Source organism: Saimiri boliviensis, chromosome 1 (genome assembly GCF_048565385.1).
Source record: "Saimiri boliviensis isolate mSaiBol1 chromosome 1, mSaiBol1.pri, whole genome shotgun sequence".
Classification (NCBI taxonomy): domain Eukaryota; kingdom Metazoa; phylum Chordata; class Mammalia; order Primates; family Cebidae; genus Saimiri; species Saimiri boliviensis.
Window position 1 is genome coordinate 14,898,189 of NC_133449.1, and position 27,235 is coordinate 14,925,423.

Below are 27,235 nucleotides of genomic sequence, written 5' to 3' on the forward strand. Positions count from 1 at the left end.
AAACTCCAACAGAAAATGAGAAGAGAACTGAACAAGTACCTTACAAAAGAAGACCTCTCCTGCACTATCTCCATCTCATTAGTAATCAGAAAAATATAAATCAATCAATTAGATATCATTAAACACTTAGGATACCAGGCAAATTTTAGGAAACCAACAATAGCAACATCCTCGATTGGAGTAACCTGCAATCCTGTCCACTGCTGTTCAAAGTCTAATTGACAAAACAACTTTAGAAAAACATCGGCATTATCTACTTAGGTTGAATTACACACATATCTCACAACCTACATTTCCAGTGCTAGATACATGCCTGAGAGAACTGTTTGTCCATGTACACTTTAGAAACGTATAAACGATGACAGTCACATTATTTTTAGTCACCCAAGTTGAAAGCAAACCAATGTCACTGTTCATATGAAAAAACTGTACTATAAATACCAAAATTAATTTCTACATGGCAATAAAAATAAACTACGTATACACAGCATGAGTAGATCTCACATAAATAACATTAAGTATAAGTATTTCTATAAAATACAAAAACATGCAAAACTGAGCTATCATATTGGAGGTATATATGGTATGCATCAAAACTATCTAAAACAAGAACAAAAATCACAAAGATCTGGTTATCAAGATTAGTCAGGACAATGGTGATTTCTGGAAGGGGAGAGAAAGGTTATAAATGAAATACAGAAGGCAGGGCACAGTGACTCACACCTGTAATCCACGCACTTTGGAAGACTGAGGAGGACAGATCACTAAAGGTCAAGAGTTCAAGACCAGCCTGGCCAACGTGGTGAGACCATATCGCTACTAAAAATTCAAAAAATTAGCTGGGTGTGGTGGTGCTCACCTGTAATCCCAGCTCCTTGGGAGGCTGAGACAGGAGAATCACTTGAACCCAGGAGGTGGAGGTTGCAGTGAGACAAGATTATGCCACTGCACTCCAGCCTGGCAAAAGAATGAGACTTCATCTCAAAAAAAGAAAAGAAAAGAAGAAGTTAAATAAGAAGAGGGTTTGGAAGGTGGTTAGGTACTGTTTCTTTACCTGCAGTTTTATGGGTGTTTTCTTTATAATAATTTATTGAGCTGAACATTTTTTTTGTATATTTTTCTATAAGAAAGTTATATTTCACACATACACACAAACACAAACTCAAAAGAAAAGTGGTCTGCCCACACATACACAAAATCCCTCTCATCCACAAGGTTAGGTAATCTCATTTTATTCCACTCTCAGCCACCTTTCAAATTCCTCTCCCTCATTTTAACTTACCTCTTGTACTGCTTTACTAGTTAATGGTGAAGCGCTGATATATTCCCCTCCTTCATGATGGATCTGGAAATTCACTCGTTGATAAAGAATCTAAAACAAGTATAGATTATGTTGTAAAGGAGTTATGTTTTTAACTTTGCTTTTCATCACAATATAAGCTTAAAAATTTTAAAGTATTTTTAAGGACAAAATTACTACTTCATAATGATTAGTTTTGGTAACAGGTTTACTTCATGACTTCACAAACAGGTTCAAAAGGATGCAACAGTTTCAGAAGTGGGGATCAAATGTGAAAAAAAAAAACTGATACATACTGTAATGAATTGTTACAGGCAGTGTATATGTTCGGGTCTGGAGCAATTTCAATTCTTACCTCCTCAGAAGAAAAAATTTGACTGAGGGGCATAAGGCAGAAAAAGAAACCGAGGTGAGTTTTAGAGCAAGAGCGGAAGTTTACTGGAAAGCATTAGAGCAGGAAAGAAAGGACAGAAGATACACATGGAAGAGGCCCGAGTGAGGGATGTGAGGGACAAGTGCGGGGTTTGACCTATGACTTAGTTTTGTATGTCGGCATACTTCTGGGTTCTTGTGTCCCTTGCCTCCCGATTCTTCCCTTGGGGTGGATTGTTCACACGTGCAATGGCCTGCTGGCACTTGGGAGGGAAACACGTGCAGTGTGTTTACTGGAGTTGTACGCACACTCACCTAAGGTGTTCTTCCCTTCTCCGGTGGAATGCCCTCAAAGGTCACATGCCAGTTACACTGCATCATTTTGGCTGTTAGTGAACATGCTTGAACTCACTGGCTAACTCCTGAGATCTTACCTGGAAGCTGCTGATCACAGTTTCAGGATTTTTTTCTATCCATAGGGAAACTGTCTTTCCCTGGTACTGGCTGAAACCAATTATTATTTTAGAGAGGCAGTGTGACAACTGCCTGACCCATCTGATGGTCGCCTGACTTTTCTGGTGGGGTGTGGAGGCCCTCTCTTGTTTTGTTCATGTCTGTCTGACTGCTACCAACTGTAAGAGAATGACTATGGGATGAAAATGTGAAGTCTAGAATCTCCTCATAATTTTAACAGTGTTTCTCAACAGGGGCACTATCCTCCCCTATGCAGATCTATCCTGTGAATTTTAGGAAATTTAGCATCCCCCCAACCAAAGCCTACCCCAATTCCCAATTTCCAGAGGATCCTTAAGGGATGGTTGCTCCACTGGCTTTAACCCATATGATTTCAGATATATTTTGCATGACCATTTAGCATATGTTTAATTCACAACACTAACTTTCCCCATTATTTTGGATAATTTATTTTCTAATATTACTTTCTATTTTTCCCAAAGCTGTCTTGTATTCTTTCTTCCTTGCTGTTATAAAGCCAGCAACATTATGTTATATCCTAATATTTTCATGCCCCTTTTCCACAAGTGATGATCTAGTTTTCTTCCATAAACGAAAATTCTCATACAATTTTTAAAAAATAACCACACATCTCAGATACACACACCCAACAACATGCACTTCATACAGGTTAGGATTTCCTTTACTGAGAGCACTTACTTCTGTCTGCAGAGAGCTGCTAGCTGCCAAAAGAAGTTCAATGCTGCTAGGAGGGCAATGTGTCAAAGCAAAAGCCATGAGCTCCTGACGCGTGGCCAAGTCCTGGTAACCTTCTGATTGTCCTAACTGGCTACAAACTTCCCAGCTTTTAGGATAACCTGCAAAATTGGCAATGAAAAAAAAATGATTCCCAAAAGAAGAAGTCTATTCATTGTAAGATGACAAATGCAATGGCTTCCTGTTTAGGTCTTGGGGTACCAAAGCAATATCATAGTCATTAGTGACACATTAGAAACACAAAAGAATCTAAGCTAGAAAACAAAGATTAGGGTGGTTTATTATCCAGAAAGCTCAATGCTACTCCAGCCAAATGTTTCTGACAGACTCTGTTAAATTTTAGATTAACTGACGATAAATGCAAATAATCTACTGAGATTTGATGTTCTGTAAAAAGGCGGCCATCTGAATTCAGAAGACTTGAGAGCCTGGTCCAACCCTGCTACTTAGCAATTGTGAGAAAGCTTAAGAAAGCACCAAAAGTATCATAATACTTTTCCTACTACAAAAGGACAATAATAACACCTTCCTCTTGGGTCGTTGAAGGAATTAAGTCACATTTGTATTCGAAAGCACATGTAAACTTCAAAGTGCAGAAAAAGAGACATTATGATAGAACCCCATACAGAATCACTCACTTTATAGAAGACAGACATCTAAGGACAGTGACCGAATCATCCCTAAACTCCCAGCAGGGATATTTTTCCTATACATTATACTCTGAATTCTTAAAATACGTTTTTATTCTTATTTGAAGGCATTCCAGCCTAAAAGTAAGCCTATTTGTCTAAGCACAAAACTTGTAGTCCAAAATAGTTTTTTCTAAATATGTGAAGTAAAAATTAATTTAGATATTACTTTTACCAGTATAAAACTATTATAAAGCTCTCCATATAGACAATTTAGATCAGTACATTTTCACAGAGTGCCATGGTTATTCCAAATTTAATGTTGCAAAATCACTTGGTTAATATTATGGAACACAGCTTGTTTATGAAAACAATTTGCTAATGCCGAGGTTGTAAAGTATTGAGTATCTGTCTACAGTTTCAAATGTTTTCATGGAAATAAAGCCAAAGATCCTCTCTGTGACCAAACTTAAATCTGACTACCCTTTTAGGCCTCAACCTTGGCCCCCAGGCTTGCTAGGCCTGCATCTACCAGTTTTAGCAAGAATCCTGCTAAGTCAGTTTAGCCAGAATCCTCAAACTCTCAAGAACTGAACAAATTACTCATCCCTCAGCCGTGATATCTGAGCATCCTGGCCAGCCTTCAGCAAGTTCCTTCTAAATCATTTTAGCAATGATCCCCCAGCCCTTGCTGCCTCCTCTTAGTGATTTTCCATCCACTGACCCTTCAGTTAGCCTGTTGGCTACAAATGCTCGGCTGTTCTTGTTGCATGCAGAGTTGAGTCCAATCTCTCTCCCCTATTGCAGTGGCCTTCATACCTATCACAATAGTCCTTGCTGTTGTTAACAAATGTCAGAATAATGTTTTCTTTAAAAGTACACATGCAGAAGTTGCACACATCATTAGTGCAGAGCTCCATGAGTCATCATGAAGTGAAGCCCTGCATTTTAACCACTCTCTGCTAATGCACTGATAGTGGGTAGAAAGATGTGTTTGGGCCTTCACATATTCAAGCACAACCGTGGAAAGTTGACAATTTAGTACGGAGCCCATGATTAAAAACAAAACAAAACCAAACCTATCACACTGAAGAATGCGCTCTTTAAATGAGGAATTATTCTACCATAAAATCTGATTATCCTGCAGAGACTTGAAACTGAATTTCAATATGAAGAATTTTAGAGGTGCAAAACACTTCCCAATTTCTCTCAACATTAGTTTGAAAAGCACTATGCTATCTGATATGCTTTAGATCTGTGTCCCCATCCAAACCTCATGTGAAAGGTAATCCCCAATGCTGGAGGTGGGCCTGATGGGAAGTGAGTAGATCATGGAGGCAATTTCTCATGATTTAACACCATATCCACTTGGTGCTGTTGTTGTGATAGTGAGTTCTTGTAAGATCTGGTTGTTTAAAAGTGTGTAGCCCACCCCCCACCACCACCATGAGTGGAAGCTCCCTGAAGCCTCCTGGAGGCAGATGCTGCCATGCTTCCTGTATAATCTGCAGAACTAAGAGCCAATTAAACCTCTTTCCTTTATAAACTACCCAGCCTCAGATATTTCTTTACAGCAGTGTAAAGAACTAATACACTATCTTGAAAAAAAAAATTAACGAATGGGAATATTGACTAGACACAAACTGTAAACAATCTGAAAATTTAGATTTTCTCTTAGATAACAAATACAGGAAATGGCATTAAAATATTTTACACAAAATTATTTTTAAATGATGAGCATGTTTTCAGTAGGGACTAGAAAGCAACCAAAATCTCAAAATGTCTTAATCCATTAAAATGTTTATATTAACACATAAGTGCACAGCACATATACTTACCAGTGCTCATAAAATGCATCTCAAGCCTCAACATGGCTGGCCCACCAATCAGGTCAATCGATTTCATAGCAGACCTTTTCCATTATTCATCCCATAAACAGGACATGAGCAAAGTGTTAAATAAGCTGCTCACCTGTGGCCATCAGCTCCTGACAATGCATACTGGCTGCTTTGTAGTCATGGAAGCGAAGTGCCTGCTCCACTAAAAGGATTAGAACCTGTCCCCGCCTTTCTTCTGGATCCTCACCTGTAAGTCCAAACAAAGGACTTAATGATGATGATAAGCAACATCAATTGTTAGAAGAGCTTGTTAACACTGTCTTTCAAATTACTTCAAAAGTAAAGCAGGGAGATTAGACTGATTTCAAATGATGAGAGGAAAAAGTTGCTTTGACCTTTCAATCCACTTATGAAGCATGGAATTAGCTATCAGTCTTCTAAGAGATCAATAATGAATATTAGCTCCTAATTAAAATACACGAACCAGAAAGTCCAAAATCAGAGTAGTCTGAAGCCCTACAAAAAAGTCTTGGTATTACCAGGGTAAGGGAAAGAGAAGAAAATCTATGTTTCCAAAAGAAAGCATGTTATAAAAGGGGCTTGAAAAATTAAGTGAATGGATGAAGATAATGCAGCAATAAACTTCTCACCTTAAAAATTCAATTACTGGGCCGGGCTCGGTGTCTCAAACCTGTAATCCCAGCACTTTGGGAGGCCGAGGCGGGTAGATCATGAGGTCAAGACATTGAGACCATCCTGGTCAACATGGTGAAATCCCATCTCTACTAAAATTACAAAAAATTAGCTGGGCATGGTGGCGCGTGCCTGTAATCCCAGCTACTCAGGAGGCTGAGGCAGGAGAATTGCTTGAACCCAGGAGGCGGAGGTTACGGTGAGCTGAGATCGTGCCATTACACTCCAGCCTGGGTAACAAGAGTGAAACTCCGTCTCAAAAAAAAAAAAAAATTCAATTACTATTTAGAAATTGAAATACAAACACTGTCCAGAGCACTGAAAAGATTGTTCCTTAACAAATTCTCACTCGGCTCCTCTGAGCCTTACTGGGCCCTGTCCTTGGACATATCCTTGAGAGCCCAATTTTAGCAGAAATTCTGCTATCAGCTATAGCGAGAATCCCCTACTCTGGATATCTGGTCATCACTGATACCTGATCAAATCCCTCATCCCTGGCATCAACCCCCAGATGGTATCTAGTCACCCTGGCCAGCCCTCAGGCAAGAAATTGTAGCCTGTACTATCCTCTAACTAAGGACTGTCCACATTAACCAATCAAGTATTTTCTTTGCCCACAAACACCTTATAAAATGTTCCCATTGCACCCACTCATTGGAGCCCTGAACCACTTTCATTTTGGTGCTGCCTGATTCACGAACTGCTGTCTGCTGAAAATAAACTATTTCAAGTTTTAAGGTGATAAGCTTACTTTTAACAAGCCCAATTTCTCTCTTACTGCAAAATTCCATTGCAGTAGTCCCTATACCTATAGGGCAGAGTCTCTCTTAATGTTTTTTGTTTGTTTGTTTGTTTCTTTGAAGAGACAGGTCTCCCTATGTTGCCCATGCTGGTCTCAAACTCCTGGGATCAAGTGATCTTCATGCCTCAGCCTCTCATTTAAATATGCATCAGCACCCATGGATCTCAATCACACGGATGTATGTATATCAAAATGGAGATGAAAAATATGATTTATATTGATCTATATTATCTTAAAGCAAAGCTTTTACTATCAACTTTACCCTGTGTAAATAGAATCACCATGATATAAATAGGAATGGGATATGGCTCCCCCTTCAAGTATTTTTTCTTTTCTCTTCTCTTGTCCAACTGACCACAAAACCCACACTACTACCTTGCTGGCAATATACCCATTAACCCTGGGGCTTTAGTCATACCTAGAGAATGGCCATTCTTCTGTGCTCTCATAATGTTTAACCATGCCTTTTAAAACTTAAAGAATTCTGGGAAATGGACTTAAGAAAATCTAAATATCAAACCATGGTTGTGGAGCATCTCTCCTGAGGAACAAACGCTGGAAAATGAATTTGCAGCCTGTTGCCACCAGCCAGACCACCAAGTGACCCATTACTCAAGGTAACTATGGCCACCAAATACACTGCATACCCGCAACATGTGCTGGCCGGCCCAGCTGGCAGACTTTACCCAGGTATCAATTCCTGCCCTTTGCCTAAAAACCAAAAACAACAACAAAAAATCCCTACTTGCTTTTTCAGGGAGTCTACCGAGACTCCTTGTGCCTCTGCCTCCCACGTGCTTGACTACAAGCCCTAAAAAAGCCTTGTCTGAGAAAACTGCTTGGGTGTGGGGGTGTGTGTGTGTGTGTGTGTGTGTGTGTGTGTGTGTTCTCTCTGTTACCCAGGCTGGAGTGTGTGTGTGTGTGTGTGTGTGTGTATTTGTTTATTTAGAGATGGGGTTTCTTTCTGTTGCTCAGGCTGGAGTGTGTGTGTGTGTGTGTTTATTTATTTATTTAGAGATGAGGCTTCTGTCCGTTGCTCAGGCTGGGGGGGGGGGAGGTGGCGGGGGAGGGAGTGTCTGTGTGTGTGTGTGTGTGTGTTGGGGGGGTTTATTTATTTATTTAGACATGGGGTTTCTCTCTGTTGCCCAGTCTGGGGGGCGGGGAGGAAGGTGGGGGGTGGATAGAAAGGGAGAGGGAGAGGGAGGGAGGGAGAGAAGGAGAGAGAGAAAGAGAGAAAGAGTGTGTGCACACATGTGTATTTATTTATTTAGAGATGGGGTTCCTCTCTGTTGCCCAGGCTGGAATGCAGTGGCACTATCACTGCTCACTGCAGACTCGACCTCCCAGGCTCAAGCAATCCTCCCAACTCAGCCTCCAGGGTAGCTGGGACTACAGGAACATACCACTAAACCTGGCTAACTTTTTTACTTTTTGTACAGACAGGGTCTTGCTATGTTGCCCAGGTCAGTCTTAAACTCCTGGATTGAAGCAATCCTCCTGCCTTGGGCTCCCAAAGTGTTGGGATTACAGGAGTGAATTACCACACCTGGCTTGTGTTAATTTTTATTATGTGAGAAGCCAAACAGCCGGTCATCTGCAAGAACGACAACATTACTGTGCCAGTCAACACACTATCTACATTAAATTAAATCAAAATGTTTGACTTTTTTTTCTTAAAAAGGCTGACAGAATGAAAATAATTTGGGGCTCAAAGGATCACAGTTCTGGTACAAGTTATTTCAAAGTGAAAACATTTGAGCTACAGAAGATGCAGAAAGAAATCCTAACTGAATTTATCTTATCTGAATAAAGCAGAGTCTCCCTAAAATATAACTGCAATTAAACCCCCTCCACAAGAGTTTTCTGAGAATGCAGGTGGCATGAAGACTGTCAATCAGTATCAAAAAGCCCAACAGAACCTTCTATACTTTCCCACTGAAGCCCTAGGCCCTCCCACCCCATCCCCCTTTTTGTTAAGTTGGTATATGAACCTTACTTCTTGCTCTTCAAGAGTTATTAGTCACTAACTGACTTCTGCATGCAAATGTAAAAAAAAAAAAGTTGTTTTTCTCCTTTCCACTGTCAATTAATTCACAGGCTCCCAACCAACCATTTGAAACAAAGTAGGTGAAGAGAAAGTTTTCCTCCCAACAGGGACTTGAAATATTTTTGCTATGTCTTTTAAAAGTATTTTCCCCTTTGTGTGTTCTTAAAAGACAGATATAAAGGGGAAAAATCCTTAAACACAGAGTAAGTTTATAGTTTCACTGACAGTACTAATCTTTTATTTATCAGAGTAAGTTTCTAGAGTCTAAAAATGCACAAAACAATTCAGCTCACGGTAAAAGAATGATCTAAAATTATTTCCCAAAAATATGTTTAAAAATATTTTACATAAAATGTTATTTCTTTACCGAAAATACAGATTTTAGTTGCCCTTGCAACATATTCCTTTACTTTCCACTCGCTTAAAAATAATTTATTTCAATGGTAGGCTAACATGACAAAAAAGTTGTGGTGATCTTTTAAATAATCGATAAAATAATCTATTAAAATGTAAGCTTTTTGCAGACAGGGGTTGATTCATAGTTGGATGTGCAATACCCAGCATCAAGTGAGGCACATAATAGAGAGGCTCAAAAAACTACAGTCATGAGTTGCTTAACAGGGAGAGTACATTCTATGAAATGTGTCATTAGACAATTCCATCTTGTGCAAATATCACAGAGTGCATTTAGATGGTATAGCCTACCGCACACCTAGGCTATCTTGTATAGCCTACTACTAGTAGGCTGCAAACCTGTACAGCACGTTTCTATACTGAATACTATGGGCAACTGGGACACAATAGTGTTCCAGGAGGAACTCAGGAGGTAGAGACTGCAGTGAGCCGAGATCGCGCCACAGCACTACTGCCTGGGCGACAGTGCGAGACTCTGTCTCAAGACAAATAAACAAACAAAAACAGAATCTCACTGTGTCGCCTAGGCTGGAGTGTAACAGCATGATCAACAGCGACATAACTCACTGTAACCTCATGAACACTTTGGCTCAAGGTAGCCTCCTGTCTCAGCACCCTAAGTAACTAGGCCTTACAATCATACATCATCACAACCAGGACATTCTTTATTTTTATTTTTTGTAGAAACAGGATTTCACTATATTTCTCAGGATGGTGTCCAACTCCTGGCCTCAAGTGATTCACCTGCTTCAACCTTCCAAAGTGTTGGGATCAGAGGCCTGAGCCAGCATGCCCACACTTTTATTTTTTTATTTTTATTTTTTCACTTTTTAAAATTTTTCTCGTTTAATATTAAGACAAAAGCACACACATTAGTCTAGCCCAACACAGGGTCAGGCCATCAACATCACTTTCTTCCACCTGCACATCTTGTCCCACTGGGATGCCTTCGGGAGCCACAAAACATGGAGCTATCATCTCCTATAATATCAATGCCTTCTGGAATCCCTCCTGAAGGACCTGCCTGAGGCTATTTTACAGTTAACTTTTTTCTTTTATCAACAGGAGGCACATCTTTGAAAATAACATAGTATCGTAAATATATATAGTAGAGTAAGTATATAAGGAAGGAACACAATCATTTAGTATCTTTACCAAGAATTATTTACCAACATAATCATATGTGGCAAACTTACACAACTGACTGTATATAGAAGGTTTACATCTGCATCACCACAAAAAGGTGAATGATGCGTTATAATGGCTGATGTCATTAGGCAACAGGAATTTTCAGCTCCATTTTAATTTTATGGAACCACCACTGCATATGAGACCAAAATGTCATGTACCATTGCTGTGCAGTATTTGACTGTAAATGCTAAATAAAACAGGGACAGAGGCCAGGCACAGTGGCTCACACCTGTAATCCCACCACTTTGGGAGGCCGAGGTGGGTAGATCACTTGATGTCAGGAGTTCAAAACCAGCCTGGCCAACATGGTGAAATCACATCTCTACTAAAAATACAAAAATTAGCTGGGCATGGTGGCAGATGCCTATAAATCCCAGCTACTCAGGAGGCTGAAACATGAGAATTATTTGAACCCAGGAGGCAAGAGAGGCTGCCGTGAGCTGAGACCCTGCCACTGCACTCCAGCCTGGGTGACAGAGTGAGACTCAGCCCCAAAAAAACAAAAACAAAAAAATGGCATAGATTAAATTTGAAATGTTATTTTCAATTATAAGACAAATAAATCAGTTACAAAAGAAACACAACGTAATTTGGATATTTAGGCTAAAAAGAACAAAAATCTAAAATATTCCATATTTTAAAGAGCCTTAAAATTATTTGTAATGTTTCTAGGAAAAAATAGAAAATATGTATAGGGCCCTTGATTTTCTAAGCTATAATTTGATTTGGAGGAAGAAGCAAACATATTACAGAAAGAGTTGAAGAAAACTTTTAAAATATGTCCCTATCCACCTTCTTCATATGCTTCAGATGTTTAAATAAAAGCCAAGGCAAGTATCGGCTCAATCTAATCTAAAAAGACTCTAGGGCCATACATGGTGGTTTATTCTTGTAATCTTAGCACTTTGGGAGGCTGAGGTAAGAGGATCGTTTGAGGCAAAGAGTTCAATACCAACCTGGACAACATATCGAGACCTCATCTCTACACACACAAAAGAAGAAAAATGTTTTTAATTAGCTTGGCATGGTGGCACATGCCTGTAGTCCTAGCTAGTCAGGGGGCTGAGGCAGAAGGATCCCGTGAGCCCAGGGGTTCAAGATTACTGTGAGATATGATCATGCCACGCACTTCAGCCAGGGCAACAGAGCAAGGCTCTGTCTCTGAATAAATTAATTCTTAAAAAGGGATGGTGTAGCACTGAGATTCATAAACCTATTATTAGAATAACACACATGATTTAGTAACAGTAACATATTATATTGGAAATGGAATAATATGTAATGTTTCTCTATAATAAGTGCACCTATCACACAATATAAAACCTATTTCCTACCTAACAACCTTGAAATGTTTGCATTTCTTCACAATACACTAAATTAAAAATGAAAAGTCCAGATTATAATGTTTTTATGTGTCAGCATAGCTAACACATAAAAACATTATAGGCCACAAGCTCTAATCTGGATGGTATTGTGAAGGTATTTTGCAGATATAATTAAAGCCAGTACTCAGCTGATTTTATGTAAAGAAACTTATCGTAGATAATCCTAGTGCGTCTGACTGAACTGCAGGGAAGGCTTTCAAGAGGCTGAGGTTTTCCAGAAAGAAAGAAAGAGATGGGGCTGGGCCCAGTGGCTCACCCTAATCCCAACACTTTCGGAGGCTGCAACGGGTGAACTGCTTGAGCCCGGAAGTTCAAAACCAGCCCGGGCAAAATAGACCCTGTTTCTGTAAACAAAAACCTAAAAAATAAAGTAATAAAATAAAAAAAGAGCTGGCAGCTGGGGAGAGATTCTCACCCGTGAATGACAGCTTCAGGCCATGTCCATAGATCTTCTCCTGCTCCTGATCTTCTCTTCCTGACTGACTGCCTATAGATTTCAGACTTGCTTAGCCAATCCCCAGAGAAATGAAAGCCCATCCCCACAGTGAAGGCCCTAACATGTATATCTCCTACAGTTTCTGCTTCTCTGGTTGAGTCATGACTAACAGGCCAAGTATCTAAATTACTAAATCCCATTCATAACCTCATTTGGATACATTTCTTTTTCTTAATGTTACATGAATTAATTTTTGATTTGAGATGTGGTAAAATCTGCCGAAGTCTGTGAAAACAGCCAGATGCAAAGGTCTTGTGAATGAACTGAAGGACAATAAAGTCCATTGATTATTATTACATAGTGTCAAAAAAGGTGGAAACAGAATACGAGTAAAGAGTTTAACTTAAAACCTCTTAACTATAAAATTCTCAATAATTACTTAACTTTTCTCTATTCCTATTTCCTCACTCTCAAAATGAGATTCCTATTTCTGCCTATAAAGGATACAGTAAGAAGGAACTAAATACGAAAGCATAAAATGAGTATTGTTATTAATGCAAACTTTTATATAAACATGTGCCAGTTATCTTAAAGTTCAAAGTTATGTAGCTGTTTTTAATTCAAGAAAGTTCCAATCTGAACAGGTGGTTTATATGAAAAATATAACCAAAGAGCTGGTCTTACTGATTTACTCCCACAAATAAGGTGGAAGTGATGGTGTGTGACTTCTAAGACCACATCATAAAAGGCATTACAGCTTCCTCTTTGCTTTCTTGTGAATCAAATCGCTCTAGGAGAAACCAGCTGCTACGTAGAGAGAACGATCAAGAAGCCTGATGGAGAGTTCCATGCAGCAAGAAACTGGGGCCTCTTACCAACAGCCATAAAGGACTGAGGCCCCCTGCAAAGAGTCATGTGAATAAGCCATCTTAGAAAGATAAGCCTCAGCCTTACTAAAGCCTTTAGGTGAGGGGTCTGTTAATATTCCCCTTGAAGTTGGCAAGGTCTATGTAACTGCATCTAGGAATAAAGTACACTGGAAACGAAGCTGCCCAAATATCAAGCCTAGATTAGAAAAGGTCTTGAAGCAGCTGGGCATGGTAGCTCATGCCTGTAATCCCAGCACTATGGGAGGCCGAGGCGGATGGATCACCTGAAGTCAGGAGCTCGAGACCAGTCTGACCAACATGGCAAAACCCTGTCTCTCCTAAAAATACAAAATTAGCTGGGCATAGTGGTACATGCCTGTAATCCCAACTACTTGGGAGGCTGAGGCAGGAGAATCACTTGAACCTGGGAGGCAGAGGTTGTAGTGAGCCAAGATGGTGCCATCGCATTCCAGTTTGGGCAACAAAAGTAAAACTCCATCTCAAAAATAAAAAAAATTAAAAAAATAAAATTTTGCTGGTTTCTCCTGGAACACTGACTCCAGGAGCCTTCAGCCAACAAGATGGAAGTCTGGGTATGCTGAGACCATCAAATGGAAAAACTACAAGGAGAAATCAAAGAAAGAAGAGACGCCTGTAACGTTCTGTATCAGCCCCCAGCTATTTAATTCTTCCCAGCCCAAGTGCCCAGACATGGGAGTAACGCAGCCTTTGAAATGAGTCCATCCCTAGTCACAATTTGATGCAATTTCATAAAAGACCATGACTGGCTTAGCTGAACCCAATCTCCAGAAGAAATTGAGAAAATCTCTTTTGTCTTTTTCCGAAGAGAGAAAAATAAATGGTTGTTGTTTAAGGCACCAGGTTTTGGGTGGTTCACAGAGCTGTAACAGATAAACAAAACACTCTATAAGGTAAAGACCACCTGCTTTCTGATACCTTTCTTAATTCCCCAGGCAAAAATTAGCATAGCTTTTCTTCGAGTCGCCTAACATTTGTTTACCAAAGCCATGCACTATGATCATATCCTATGTCAGCAGCATAGTTCCTTGTTTCCCTAGCTCACAAAGGGTCTAAATTCTCAGAGGGCAGGAGCTATGTGTAACAGAACTTTGTATCCACAGTACCTAGCAGAGAAATACTACTTTCTCTCTTCCCATTAAAAATTAATATAGATTGCCAAGATCACAGGTATTCCTGTTACTATGTCAACAAGTCACAAAGACAAAAAAGGAAACAAATCCTAGTAGGGACATAAAAATGCAGATGGCACCTCTGAGCTGCTTTGTTAGCTTCTGTGGCCTGGATCCTTGTGGAATTCTTCCCTGATGATGAGAATGTGTCAGAGTTTACAGAGCACTTTCACATGCATTAACTCATTTGGGTCTCTCATACCTTCATGGGTAAAGAAAGGGGGTATCATTCCTATTTTCCAGATGCAGAAAATGGAACTAAAGTAACTTAGCAAATGTGTGGCACAGTCAGAACCTGAACCAGTGTTCTGACTGCACATCCACTGTTCTCCCCATTCATCCCAGATGTCTCACAGTGGATGACTGGCCCCAGTCACACTACCATCACATTTCCAGTCTACTGCAAGTCCGAAGGTAAAGATGCTGATTAAGATAAAGATAACTTCACACAGATTAGAAAAGGATAAATGACACACAAGATTTACTGAAACTAGAGACCTTACGAGTCCTACATATTAGAATTTTAAAACATTTAGTCCATTAAATATGTTACATATAAACACATGGCTTAGATGAATCTAATTCAAACCACTGCTTATACAACCAATGATCAACAACTGTTCTTGCAGAAATCAGCATAAGACAAAATTATATATATAAAAAAAAAGTATTAAAAAGACTGGTGAGAAGAACAATGTAGTTAAGGAAATATGAAATGTAGAGTCAAAAAGACTTTCCTTAAAAGCCAAAGCCAAAGCCTGCTACTTAACCCTGCTGGGCAAGATACGTAACTTCTCTCACCCCTAAATTCCCATGCAAAATGAGAATACCAAAATCAACATCATTTATGAGATGATTAAATGAGATAAAATATATGAAAACCCCACCAAATAGTTAATGCATAAAGTTTTCTGACAAATCATTCAGGATCAAACATATAAAACCAAATGTAGACACTGAAGGTGAACTGGTAAGACTGGCTTGTTTTATATGTAGGCTTTCTGGTTACAAATGGTAACACTGACTTCTACTCCTGATCTCACAACCACTTTGAGGTACCCTGAATAAGCCTGTCTTCATTTAAAGGACAGATGGTCCCATAAGCTCAATACTGGCACATTTTTCTAACATGCCAATTTTTCTAGAAAATACTAATCCTTGCCCAAAGATGCTCTTCCTAGCTAGCTGACACGCTGAGGCAGGAGGATTTCACTGCTCTCCAGCCTGAGCCACAGAGTGAGACCCCGTCTAATGAAAAAGATTTTCTTCTGACACCTTAAATATATATCCTGCTGTTCTCCTATAATGACGTCAAGAATAACACAGAAAGCTTAATTCTGCAGTTCAGCACTTAAGACTTACCTGCAACCCTCAGCAGCTCAGCAAGGCCTAGAAGCTTGGTGGATTGTTTATAGCAGGTGGGGGACTGAGAAATACACTCCTTGATGAGACTGATCCGATGAGGGCACAATCGCACTACAAAAGAAAGAAATGTTAAAAAGACTTAGACATCACAAAAGGGTGTTAGTGACCTTCCTAATGGAAGGCAACCAAAGAAAATGAAAACTGTGTAAGGCTTCAGATGAAAGAGACTTAAGTAAAAGTAACAGTCCTTATAGTAGAATGATTTATAATCCTTTGGATATATACCCAGTAATGGGATTGCTGGGTCAAATGGGATTTCTATTTTTAGGTCCTTGAGGAATCGCCACACTGTCTTCCACAATGGTTGAATTAATTTACATTCCCACCAACAGTGTAAAAGTGTTCCTATTTCTCCACATCCTCTCCAGCATCTGTTGTTTCCAGATTTTTTAATGATCGCCATTCTAACTGGTGTGAGATGGTATCTCAATGTGGTTTTGATTTGCATTTCTCTAATGACCAGTGATGATGAGCATTTTTTCACATTGCAGCACTGTTTACAATAGCAAAGACCTGGAACCAACCCAAATGCTCAATGATGATAGACTGGATAGGGAAAATGTGGTACATATACACCATGGAATATTACGCAGCCATCAAAAATGATGAGTTCACGTCCTTTGTAGGGACATGGATGAACCTGGAAACCATCATTCTCAGCAAACTGACACAAGAGCAGAAAATCAAACACCACATATTCTCACTCATAGGCGGGTGTTGAACAATGAGAACACATGGACACAGGGAGGGGAGCACTACACACTGGGGTCCGTTGGGGGGAAATGGGGGAGGGGCGGGGGGTGGGGAGGTGGGAAGAGATAGCATGGGGAGAAATGACAGATACAGGTGAGGGGACGGAAGGCAGCAAAGCACACTGCCATGTGTGTACCTATGCAACAATCTTGCATGTTCTTCACATGTACCCCAAAACCTAAAATACAATAAATAAATAAATAATTTTTAAAAAAGTAACAGTCACATTTTACAAACAGCAAAATGATTATTGCTTCTGAGTAAATAATGTTCAACATTGATCTTTTCTTTATAAACAAACTTCTGAAGCACAGGAAATGAAGTGTTAATCTGAAACTAGAAAAAACTGTGTCACTGTTTTACGTACCATGTCAGGACTTAGGGAAAAATTTAAACAAGACACTATTTGCCTCTAAAAACTTCGTATACCTAGCATTATGCCAGCCCCCTCACACCTCACCCCCTAAGCCCCATTCCTTGCCCCAAATATCTATTTGCTATCTCCACTCATCACCCCAGTTTGGAGGCAGGAGTCTTTAAAGTGCTTACTCTTCCAACTTATTAAACTTCCTCCAAAAATCAGCCCAATTTTCTCATCCTCTGTTCTCTCAAAACTTCTACATGGGTGAGAGGGGCCAGGGATTGAGGAGATAAAGAGAAGAGGTGGTGTTTTTTTTCCTCTGAAAAGGGTTTTTTGGGGGGAAAAATTTATTACAATTTAATGTTAAACTTATGAAAGGTTGCAAGGAAAGTACAAAGAAATCCTCTGTACTCTTTGCTGAGATTAACCAATTATCAACAAATTATTAATGATTTGCGCCTTCACATATGTCCATGTGCAATCATGCACACACACCCTCCCTGCTTCCTTCCTCTGTATATTCACACACAAATATGTATATGCATAAATACTTATACATGTACAAAGATATGCACATAAATATATATACACAAGTATTTATACATGTGCATATATATACAAATAGTTACACATATATACACACAAATATACATACACATTTATTTTTTCTGAACCATTTGAGAATAAGTTGCAAATAACATTTCTCCTTATTGTTAAATACTTCAGTGTGTGTTTCCTAAAGTACAGACTCTCTTAAAATGAGTATTCATATATTAACAACAATAATCCTGCTGTGAGTAGCCTTTACTATAAAATATAAAGTAAATGTACTCTTCAGTTCTTTCCTTCAAAATCACCATTGCTAATACCTACAATCTGAGTATAGCTTCTGCAGACTGTATTTATTATTCTTCCCAATTATCCACTGCAACTATTCATATTCCAAATTCCTGCTTCAGTAACATGAGACTTGGCCCTGTGACACCTATAGGCAACTAATGCGAGTGAAAATGATACATGCGCTTCTGGGTGAAAGCTGCCAAGAGTCATCATGGAATTCCACTCCCGAGCTTTCCCCTCTACTGTGAGAATGCCAGGTCTCATGGGTGGTGCTGTGGCTCACCAAAGTGGACATGAGTTTGAGCAAGAAATAAGCCTGTTATCACACAGTATGAAGATTCTGAGTTTTTCACTACAGCACAATTGTAAAAACTCACTAACATGGTAACTTTAAACTTTTCCATGCCTTATCACAATAAAAAAAAATTGTAAGTTTTTTCCTCAATATCCACTACTATTTTACGGGGCTTTTTCCAGATTCGGTAACATGATAATTACGAAATAGGTACTTTTTACATGTTTCTAATTTGATTTTTGAAACAAAACTTGTCGCAGATACTATCAGCATTCCATATATGTTAAAAGCTGGAGTTTTCATAGCTGCTTTTATGGCTTTGCTGATGAATTCTTGTATTCTTCTAAAAGAAACTCTAGCGTCAATAATTCTACTAAGCAATTTCCTTACCACTCTTTTTCTAGCTCAATAAAATCAAGGTGGAGAACCGAAACTACACATAGTAATGGATCATCATTTTCTCTAAACTTTCATTTAATGGAACACTCAAGTTTGATTATTTGTCTCCTATTGCCCTAAGCAATGCATACTACTAATATTTGAAGTACATTAAATAAATTTGGAGAGCAGGATTCTAATAGACTGCAATTACCATGTTCAAATGACTTTTTACTTTATTTACTTATGTATTTTCTGATCCTCTGGATAATCACTACACCAGTTCCCTTTTTCTGCTGATTTAGGGCCTGCTTAATTGTATTTCAAAATGTGAATTCTCAGTTAAGTAAATACAAGCCCTAGATATTATTATCTTTCCAAGAAAGAAATGTTCAACTCCTAAAATTTCTTTCCAAATTGAATGAATGAACATTAAAAAGATATGCATGTATATACCTTTTAATAATTAAAGATAACCTAATTTTCCGGTAGAAATCATAAATATATCTCAAATGATTTTTTAAAAACCTATAAAACCCAGCTATACACACACACACCTGCACACACACTTGTGCACGCATGCACATGTCTCAGATGTAGAAAGTATTTTCTAATGAGCTACCTATATATCAAAACAGAATAATCACAATCTTAGAAGGCATGGGTAGTAAATGCCTCTCAAACGATAGATGTGAAATATCAATTTCAGACACTCAGTAATGGCAACAAAGGTCTACAACATATGAAGTTACTAGTGATGTTGGGGAAGTATTATACAAATCTTAACTGTGTAGGCCAGGATGTAATAGGCAGGAGTCAAACACTTAGCTGGCCAGTGAAAGGATAAGTTTCCTTCTCAAAGAATCTTTTACTCTCACACCTCTTCCTCAGTAGAGCATTGTCTACTGGTACAAATGCAAGTTCTTGAGCCAGACTATGTAGGTTTGAATTCTGGCTCCACCTCTAACTAGCTGGACGACCCTAAGCTACTTACTTAAACTCTCTGTTCCTTGATTTTATCATCTGAACATTGGAAACAATACCATCTTGTAGGGTATGGTTTTTTGTGGGTTTTTTTTTTGTTTTTTGTTTTTTGAGATAGGGTCTTGTTCTGTTGCCCAGGCTTGAGTGCAGTGGCACAATCTCATCTCACTACAGCCTCAATCTCCTAGGCTCAAGTGATCCTCCTGCCTCAGCACCCCAAGTAGCTGGGACTATAGGCATGCACCACTAAGCCTGACTAATTTTTTAATTTTTTAAAAATAGAGACAGGGTTTTGTCATGTTGCCCAGGCTAGTCTCAAACTCCTGAGCTCAAGCAATCCACCCAGTTCAGCCTCCCAAAGTCCTGGGATTAGAGGCATGAGCCACCATGCTGCCCAAAGCCACAGGAGCCCACCCTTTGCATCAGTGTGCCCTGGATGTGAGACACAGAGTCAAAGGAGATTATTTTGGAGCTTTAAGATTTAATGACTGCCTCGCTGGGTTTCAGACTTACACAGGCCTGTGGCCCCACTGTTTTGGCCAATTTCTCCCATTTGGAACAGGTACATTTATCCCAATGCTTGCACCCCCACTATATCTTGGAAGTAACCAACTTTCTTTTGATTTTATAGGCTCCTAGGTGGAAGGGACTTTCCCTGTCACAGATGAGATTTTGGACTTGAACTTTTGAGGTAATGCTGACATGAGTTAAGACTTTGGGGCCGGGCGCGGTGGCTCAAGCCTGTAATCCCAGCACTTTGGGAGGCCGAGGCGGGTGGATCACGAGGTCTAGAGTTCGAGACTATCCTGGTCGACATGGTGAAACCCCGTCTCTACTAAAAATACAAAAAATTAGCTGGGCATGGTGGCGCGTGCCTGCAATCCCAGCTACTCAGGAGGCTGAGGCAGGAGAATTGCCTGAACCCGGGAGGCGGAGGTTGCGGTGAGCCGAGATCACGCCATTGCACTCCAGCCTGGGTAACAAGAGCGAAACTCCGTCTCAAAAAAAAAAAAAAAAAAAGACTTTGGGGTACTGCAGGGAAGGCACGACTGGTTTTGAAATGTGAGGACATGAGATTTGGGAGGGGCCAGGGGTGAAATGATATGGTTAGGCTCTGTGTCCGACCCAAATCTCCTCTTGAATTGTAATCCCCAGGTGCTGAGGGAAAGACCTGGTGGGAGGTGACTGGATCATGGGGGCGGTTTCCCCCATGCTGTTCTCATGATCGTGAGTGAGTTCTACTAGGACTGATGGTTTAAGAATGTGGCACTTCCTCATTCTCGTATACACTCTTCTCTTTCCCGCCAACATGTGAAGAAGATCTTTGCTTCCCATTTGCCTTCTGCCATGACTGTAAGTTTCCTGAGGCCTCCCCAGCCATATGGAACTATGAGTCAATTAAACCTCTTAACTTTATAAATTACCCAGTCTTGGGTATTTCTTTGCAGCAATGTGAAAACAGACTAATACAATGCCCAACCTCAAAGGCCACTCTGAGAATTAGTGAATACATATAAAGTATATTTGGAACATAAAAATCCCTCAAAAAAATTTATCTACATTATTACTTACAGATATATTCACAGAAATACTGATAAAGAGCGAAATATTCTAATACAAGGTTTCTCCAGATATAACTTACAGTACTAAGGAATATTTTATTATTATCATCCCCATCTGAGAAATGTGAAGCTCAATGATACTGTTACCACTGGTTAAACAGCTCAAAGTGGCTGCACCAGAATTTAAACTCACACATGACACTCTGGGGTAATTCTGTCTTATTATCAGTGTGTCAGCCCTGTAAAGTATAGAATGCATGTCCCCTTCATTATTTCAGTTCCTGGAGTAGGGTTAAGTACCTAAATTTATGTTTATTAAATGGAAGACAGTGTGGTGATTCCTTAAGGACCTAAAAATAGAAATTCCATTTGACCCAGCAATCCCATTACTGGGTATATATCCAAAGGATTATAAATCATTCTACTATAAGGACACATGCACACGAATGTTCATTGCAGCACTGTTTACAATAGCAAAGACCTGGAACCAACCCAAATGCCCATCGATGATAGACTGGACAGGGAAAATCTGGTACATATATACCATGGAATATTATGCAGCCATCAAAAACGATGAGTTTGTGTCCTTTCTAGGGACATGGAGGAACCTGGAAACCATCATTCTCAGCAAACTGACACAAGAGCAGAAAATCAAACACCGCATGTTCTCATTCATAGGCGGGTATTGAACAATGAGAACACATGGACACAGGGAGGGGAGCACTACACACTGGGGTCTGTTGGGGGGAAATAGGGGAGGGACAGCCGGGGGTGGGGAGTTGGGGAGAGACAGCATGGGGAGAAATGCCAGATATAGGTGAAGGGGAGGAAGGCAGCAAACCACACTGCCATGTGTGTACCTATGCAACAATCTTGCATGTTCTTCACATGTACCCCAAAACCTAAAATGCAATAAAAGAAAAAGAAAGAAAGCAAAGGGAGAAGGGTGGAAGGACAGGAAGGAACAGATGCTGAGGAGGAAGAAGAAGAAAGGAAAAGGGAATGAAAAGAAAGGAGGCAGGGAGAATGAGAAGGCAGGTGAGACCACCCTAATTCTATGATTATTTTAAAAATACCTTTAAGTATCAAAAATAATCATTAATACCGTACAGCATTTACTAAATCTCACGCACTATAAAGGTATAGACAGTCCTTATAAGCAATTCTGTAAGATTCTTATTGGCATCCCCATTTGGTAAATGAGAAAACTTAAAGGTTAAAACTTGCCCATAGTTACCAGTAATAAGTGGCAGAAGTAGCTATGGGCTGAGTGTTAACTACAATGCTTGAAGTCAGAAAAGCTGACTTACCCTAGTACAGAAAGAACAGGTGGACCATATGAAATATTTAAAGACTGCTCATTTAAATACTAAGAAAATTTTACATAAACATAAACCCCCAAAAGAAAGAGAACAGCATACATATACAAACACACACAAATATTTCATAGAAGACACACATAGGAAGTCATTTTTACATGTTATTTCTGTTCCTGTTTTCAATTAACTCATTGATTATAATTTAGAACTTCTAGCCTTTACTTGATAAGAAACAGCAACTCCTGGAGTGTAGGCAACGAAGGCTTCAAAACAAAGCAAAATGACAAAAGGAACTATGTACACTGGCTACAATAAAAATACCTAAGCCATAAATTTCTAAATATCAAATTGTTTTCCTTGTCTAATATTACTGATGAATACAAAAGAAGCTAAAACCTAAACGGCATCTGTGAGATAAACACAACGAAAGTATACAAAGGCAACATTCCATCTTCACATCCAGAAGGTTTTCTGACAGTCATTCTAATAGGAAACCCCAAATCAATATATCAAGCTGGAAAGCTGTCAAGACATGAAAGAAAATGTCTTTCTTAAAATACTCCTCAGTCAGAAAATTCTCAGAAGCGACAGCAGGGCACTGTTTTTGGTTGCAGGTATTCAAACCCAGCAGCTGATATATACATATTACCAGCAAACATACTGCGAACTGATCAGCACAGAAAATCAGGGCTCATTGTAATATTTCCAAATCCAGTAGGGCTTGGGTGGACTGTAAGAAAATTATTTTGTATTATACCAATCTGTTTGAATTAAATAAGGAGGTAAAAGACAGATACACACAAAGATATACAGATACCCACACAGAATTAAATCTGTAATAGCCTGGCCTAACAAGAGATACAAACAGAGCAAAAGCTTCATTGCACTCTGGACTCTTCCTTAACTAAAACTGGAGTTAAATATTTGAGGAGGAAGTAGTTAATGACTTCTGACATTTAAGGATTAAAAAAGAGTAAACCTAATTAATCTTCACAATTTTAAGAAGTTCTGAGCTCAAAAATTACATGAATTATACACATGAATAAAATTTACTAGTGATTCAGCAATTGCATTAAATAAAATTACTTAAGATACCACAAGATAGTTATAATCATGTACAAATTGTTTCCAAACAATGATATTCAAAATAATAATACTATGACTTTTGAGTCTAATAATTTTTTTGTCAGAGGGTCTAGTACTGCTGCCCAGGCTGGAATGCAGTGGCATGATCAAGGCTTACTTCAGCCTTGACTTCCTGGGCTCAAGCAGTCCTCCCACCTTAGCCTCCTGAGTAGCTGGGACTACATATGCATGCCATTACACTCAGCTAATTTGTTTAATTTGGGTAGAAACAGAGTCTTACTATGTTGCTCAGGCTGGTCTCAAGCTTTTGGACTTAAGTGATCCTACTGCATCATCGTCCCAAAGTGCTGGGATTACAGGCATGAGCCACTGCGCCCAGCCTAATGAACTTGTCTTAGATGCAAAACTTGAACTTTTAGTAAAGCCACATTGGAAACCTGCTGAAAACATGAGAATGTCTCTACTGCTCATATCCCCTAAAATCCAACCAACTCTAAACACTACACAGGACAAAGACACCAAGGGACTTGTAAAAGAGCTAACCCTCCACCACCCTCAGTCTCAAATATTTCCAGAGTTAAGAACAGAGATAACAGATTACAAGGAAGGCAGCCAAGCACACTGCTAACACAACAAGCCAATCTGTTCATTTAGGGCACTGAGGCCCTGGGTTTAAAGCAACAGCAAATCTACCACCCTCATCAGGGAAGGTCAGATTAAGTCCCGTACACCACGAGATGCAAACTGTCCTTACAGCATAAATAGATGAGACAAGTTACTCCATAACAGGATGCTTGTTTGAAATGATACCTAGGTGACTTTTATATTTAAATAAAAGTTGAGTAATATTAAGATATCTCTAGTAATTAAATTCTAAAGAAAAATTGCTTATACCTTCTTTAAAAAAAAACAGATGGACTTAAAGAAAATACTGAATCAAGCAAAAAAAAAAATTTATTTTCAGCTAGTCATAAATCTAGGCAACTGAAACAAAATATAGAAATAAATTGTTTACCAAAACTGACATAAATCTGATACATTCTCACCCATAATCTCCAGTATCTATTTGTGTTTTTACCCAGTAGCCTCACTGCTCTGTTACTAATGTTATTTCTTTAAATTTTATAAATGTAAACTTTAAAAAATAAACTTATGGTAAAATGTTGGCTTTATTTTTTTCTTTTGGGTTTCCACTTGAGATTTCATTTAAATTATGGGTCAAGGACAGGATCTACTGCTAATGGATTAAATGATCAAAGCTACTCTTTAGTTATAAAAAACTTAAAAAGAATACTACTAAATTACTTCAATATAGGTTAGTAACAATGCAACAATAAGTAGAAAACTCACCTTGCAAAGGCAGGATCTTTACCCCAAATTCTTCAAGACATCCAACAGCTTGGATAAGATCTAGTTCCTCTTGAATGGCAGGGGGTCTATCTGTTATTAGTTGTAAGCAACACCTAGAAGAAATTAGATAAATTTTAAAAAGAAGCAACATATGTTCACCTGTCTATATTTAACAACATGAGATCCAACACGTATTTATCAAAAATCTACTACATTCCAGGAATTCATTTCGTTGGATGCCTTCTATTATCTTAAACCTCACAGCAAGCCATGAGGTAGGCAAAAGTCATCATCTATCTGCCTTTTAAGGGAGCTGAAACTGAAGCTCACAGAAGTGAAGTAATTGCCTACAGTTACAGTTACATTCACAGTACATAATGCCATCACAGCAGCAAGCATGAGAACTTTGTGTTTAGTGCCGTTTTTACTGATGAATGCAAACATAATGATTATATTATAAGGAATTTTTTAAAGGATAAAATTCGGATAGTTTCCAGTTTCCCTTTTAGGGAAACTAGAAATGTCTTGATTTGGTACCAATTTGGTCTCTCAAAAGGAATAAGAGATGACTTAGGAAACTGCACAGAGAACATTTTTCTGATCAAAAAGAAGAAATATCTTGGTAATATACAGTTCTGAGATGAACTATAGGAGAAAGTGATTTGCTAAGCTAAGAATGTGGGATTTCCATGGAGTATTTTAAGTAAATTTTTGTTTAAATTCAAAGAAACTTCACTTAATACATGTTTCATGTAATGAATAAACTCATTCTCTAAAGGTGCTTAGATGAACACTGGAATATAAGACTAGAAAGACAGATCAGGCCATAAGGGGCTCAGGAATGCTAGAATCACAGATCATGAGATGCAGGCATCTAAGCCCCAGTATGACATCCATACAACTGAGTGATAGACACAGGCCTAGCCTGCTCTTATAAAACTAGAGGATTAAATCAACTGAGCACTCACATCCACTGTTGATTCAAGTGTGAAAGGTCTATAACCTCTTTGTGGTTTCAAAATTGTAAATGCCCTTTTTACATTTTTTACTCTAGACCCAGGAATTACAAATAAATTCCAAAAATGTGCATTACAGACAGGTTCATACATGCTCAAAGACATTGAATTACAGATGCTCACCACCAGATTGTTTTTAAAAATGAAAGAAAGCATACCAAATCAGGAAAAAATTAAATAAATCATATAAAAATAAAACAATGAAATGTTCCACAACCATCAAAAAGAAATAAAACTGACCTGTCTATATGCAAATGAAAAAACCCTCAATACAGAAGGTAAGTGAAAAACAAAATAAGGCACAGAAAGGTATACATAATAGTAAGTACTTATTCGTGATTTAAGAAAGAAGAGGTAACATTTAATAAAATGTTTTGGAAGGATATATAAGTAACCAATATTTTTTAATTACTTAAGGATAAAGTTACGGGAACTAGAATGAGGAGGGAGATATATATCCCTCACATACATCCTTTTTGTATTGTTTGGATATCTATTGCTTCCTCAACAATTTATTTTTAAAGAGTTTATAAATAACTCTTTAATCAGTAAGAATGTATGGGCTATTTTCTGTATTCAATATAACTGTGAACATTAAAATACAGGCTCACAGTTCACAATCCGTTCGGTACCACATTATACACATAGAGCATGTTTGTGAAATTAAGGTGTGTCCTTGTGGGAAAGAAAGAGACGCAATGAAGGAGAAATAAAGAAGGAGCAGCTCTTTAAATGATCTCTGGGAAACACCTGCCAAAAAGACTGAGATCAAATGCAAGTCCCAGTTTCAAAGGCTATTCTATTTGCTATTTTCATCATTTGAAATAAAAATAGAATCACTTAGGAGAAAAGAAAGAGCTAACTGCTTTAAACAACTTTGTCAAGTTCAATAACATGGTTTGTGAAAACATAATTCCTTCTGAGATAAGATATAACTGGTAGGGGGAAAATGGGGGAACTAGAGGGAGGAGGTACCTTTAAGCTTTGCTAGGTCTGAAATAACTATTAGTCTTCCAGGGGGAAAATTAATCTCTCCAATATATCCTTTTTGTATTGTTTAGATAATTATTGCTTCCTCAATTAATAAATAATACTTTAATCAGTAAGAACGTATGGGTTATTTTCTACATTCAATATAACCGTAAACACTGAAATACACTCAGGCTCACAGGTTGCAATCAGTGGGGTGCCACATTATACACATATGGCATGTTTGTAAAACGAAGGTGTTTCAACTGCTACCACAATCAAAGTATCAAAACAAATTCCAAATAAAGGTAAAACTGAAATATAAAAATTAAACCTATCAAAGCACTAAAAATTATGAAAAATTATCTTAATAGTCTTGGGAATTAAAAGTCTTTCAAAAATGACAGAAAAGACAGAAACTGTAAAAGAATCACAATTTAAAATTCTGAAGAGCAATTGGAAAGACAAATCATATATAAT

At 38.6% G+C, this 27,235-nt stretch overlaps 1 protein-coding gene across 3 annotated transcripts in view; it reads right to left on the reverse strand.

Annotated features, from left to right (window-relative positions):
• NBAS (NBAS subunit of NRZ tethering complex) overlaps positions 1–27,235 on the reverse strand; it is a 420,713-nt gene that overhangs the window by 214,164 nt on the left and 179,314 nt on the right. For all 3 annotated transcript variants that reach the window (XM_074394213.1, XM_003935214.4, XM_074394217.1), the window contains 5 exons: positions 24,771–24,883; positions 15,780–15,893; positions 5,503–5,616; positions 2,846–3,003; positions 1,283–1,372 (listed from right to left, as the gene is read on the reverse strand). In XM_074394213.1, coding sequence (XP_074250314.1) covers positions 1,283–1,372; positions 2,846–3,003; positions 5,503–5,616; positions 15,780–15,893; positions 24,771–24,883 — 589 coding nt within the window. The remainder of the gene's footprint in view (positions 1–1,282; positions 1,373–2,845; positions 3,004–5,502; positions 5,617–15,779; positions 15,894–24,770; positions 24,884–27,235) is intronic.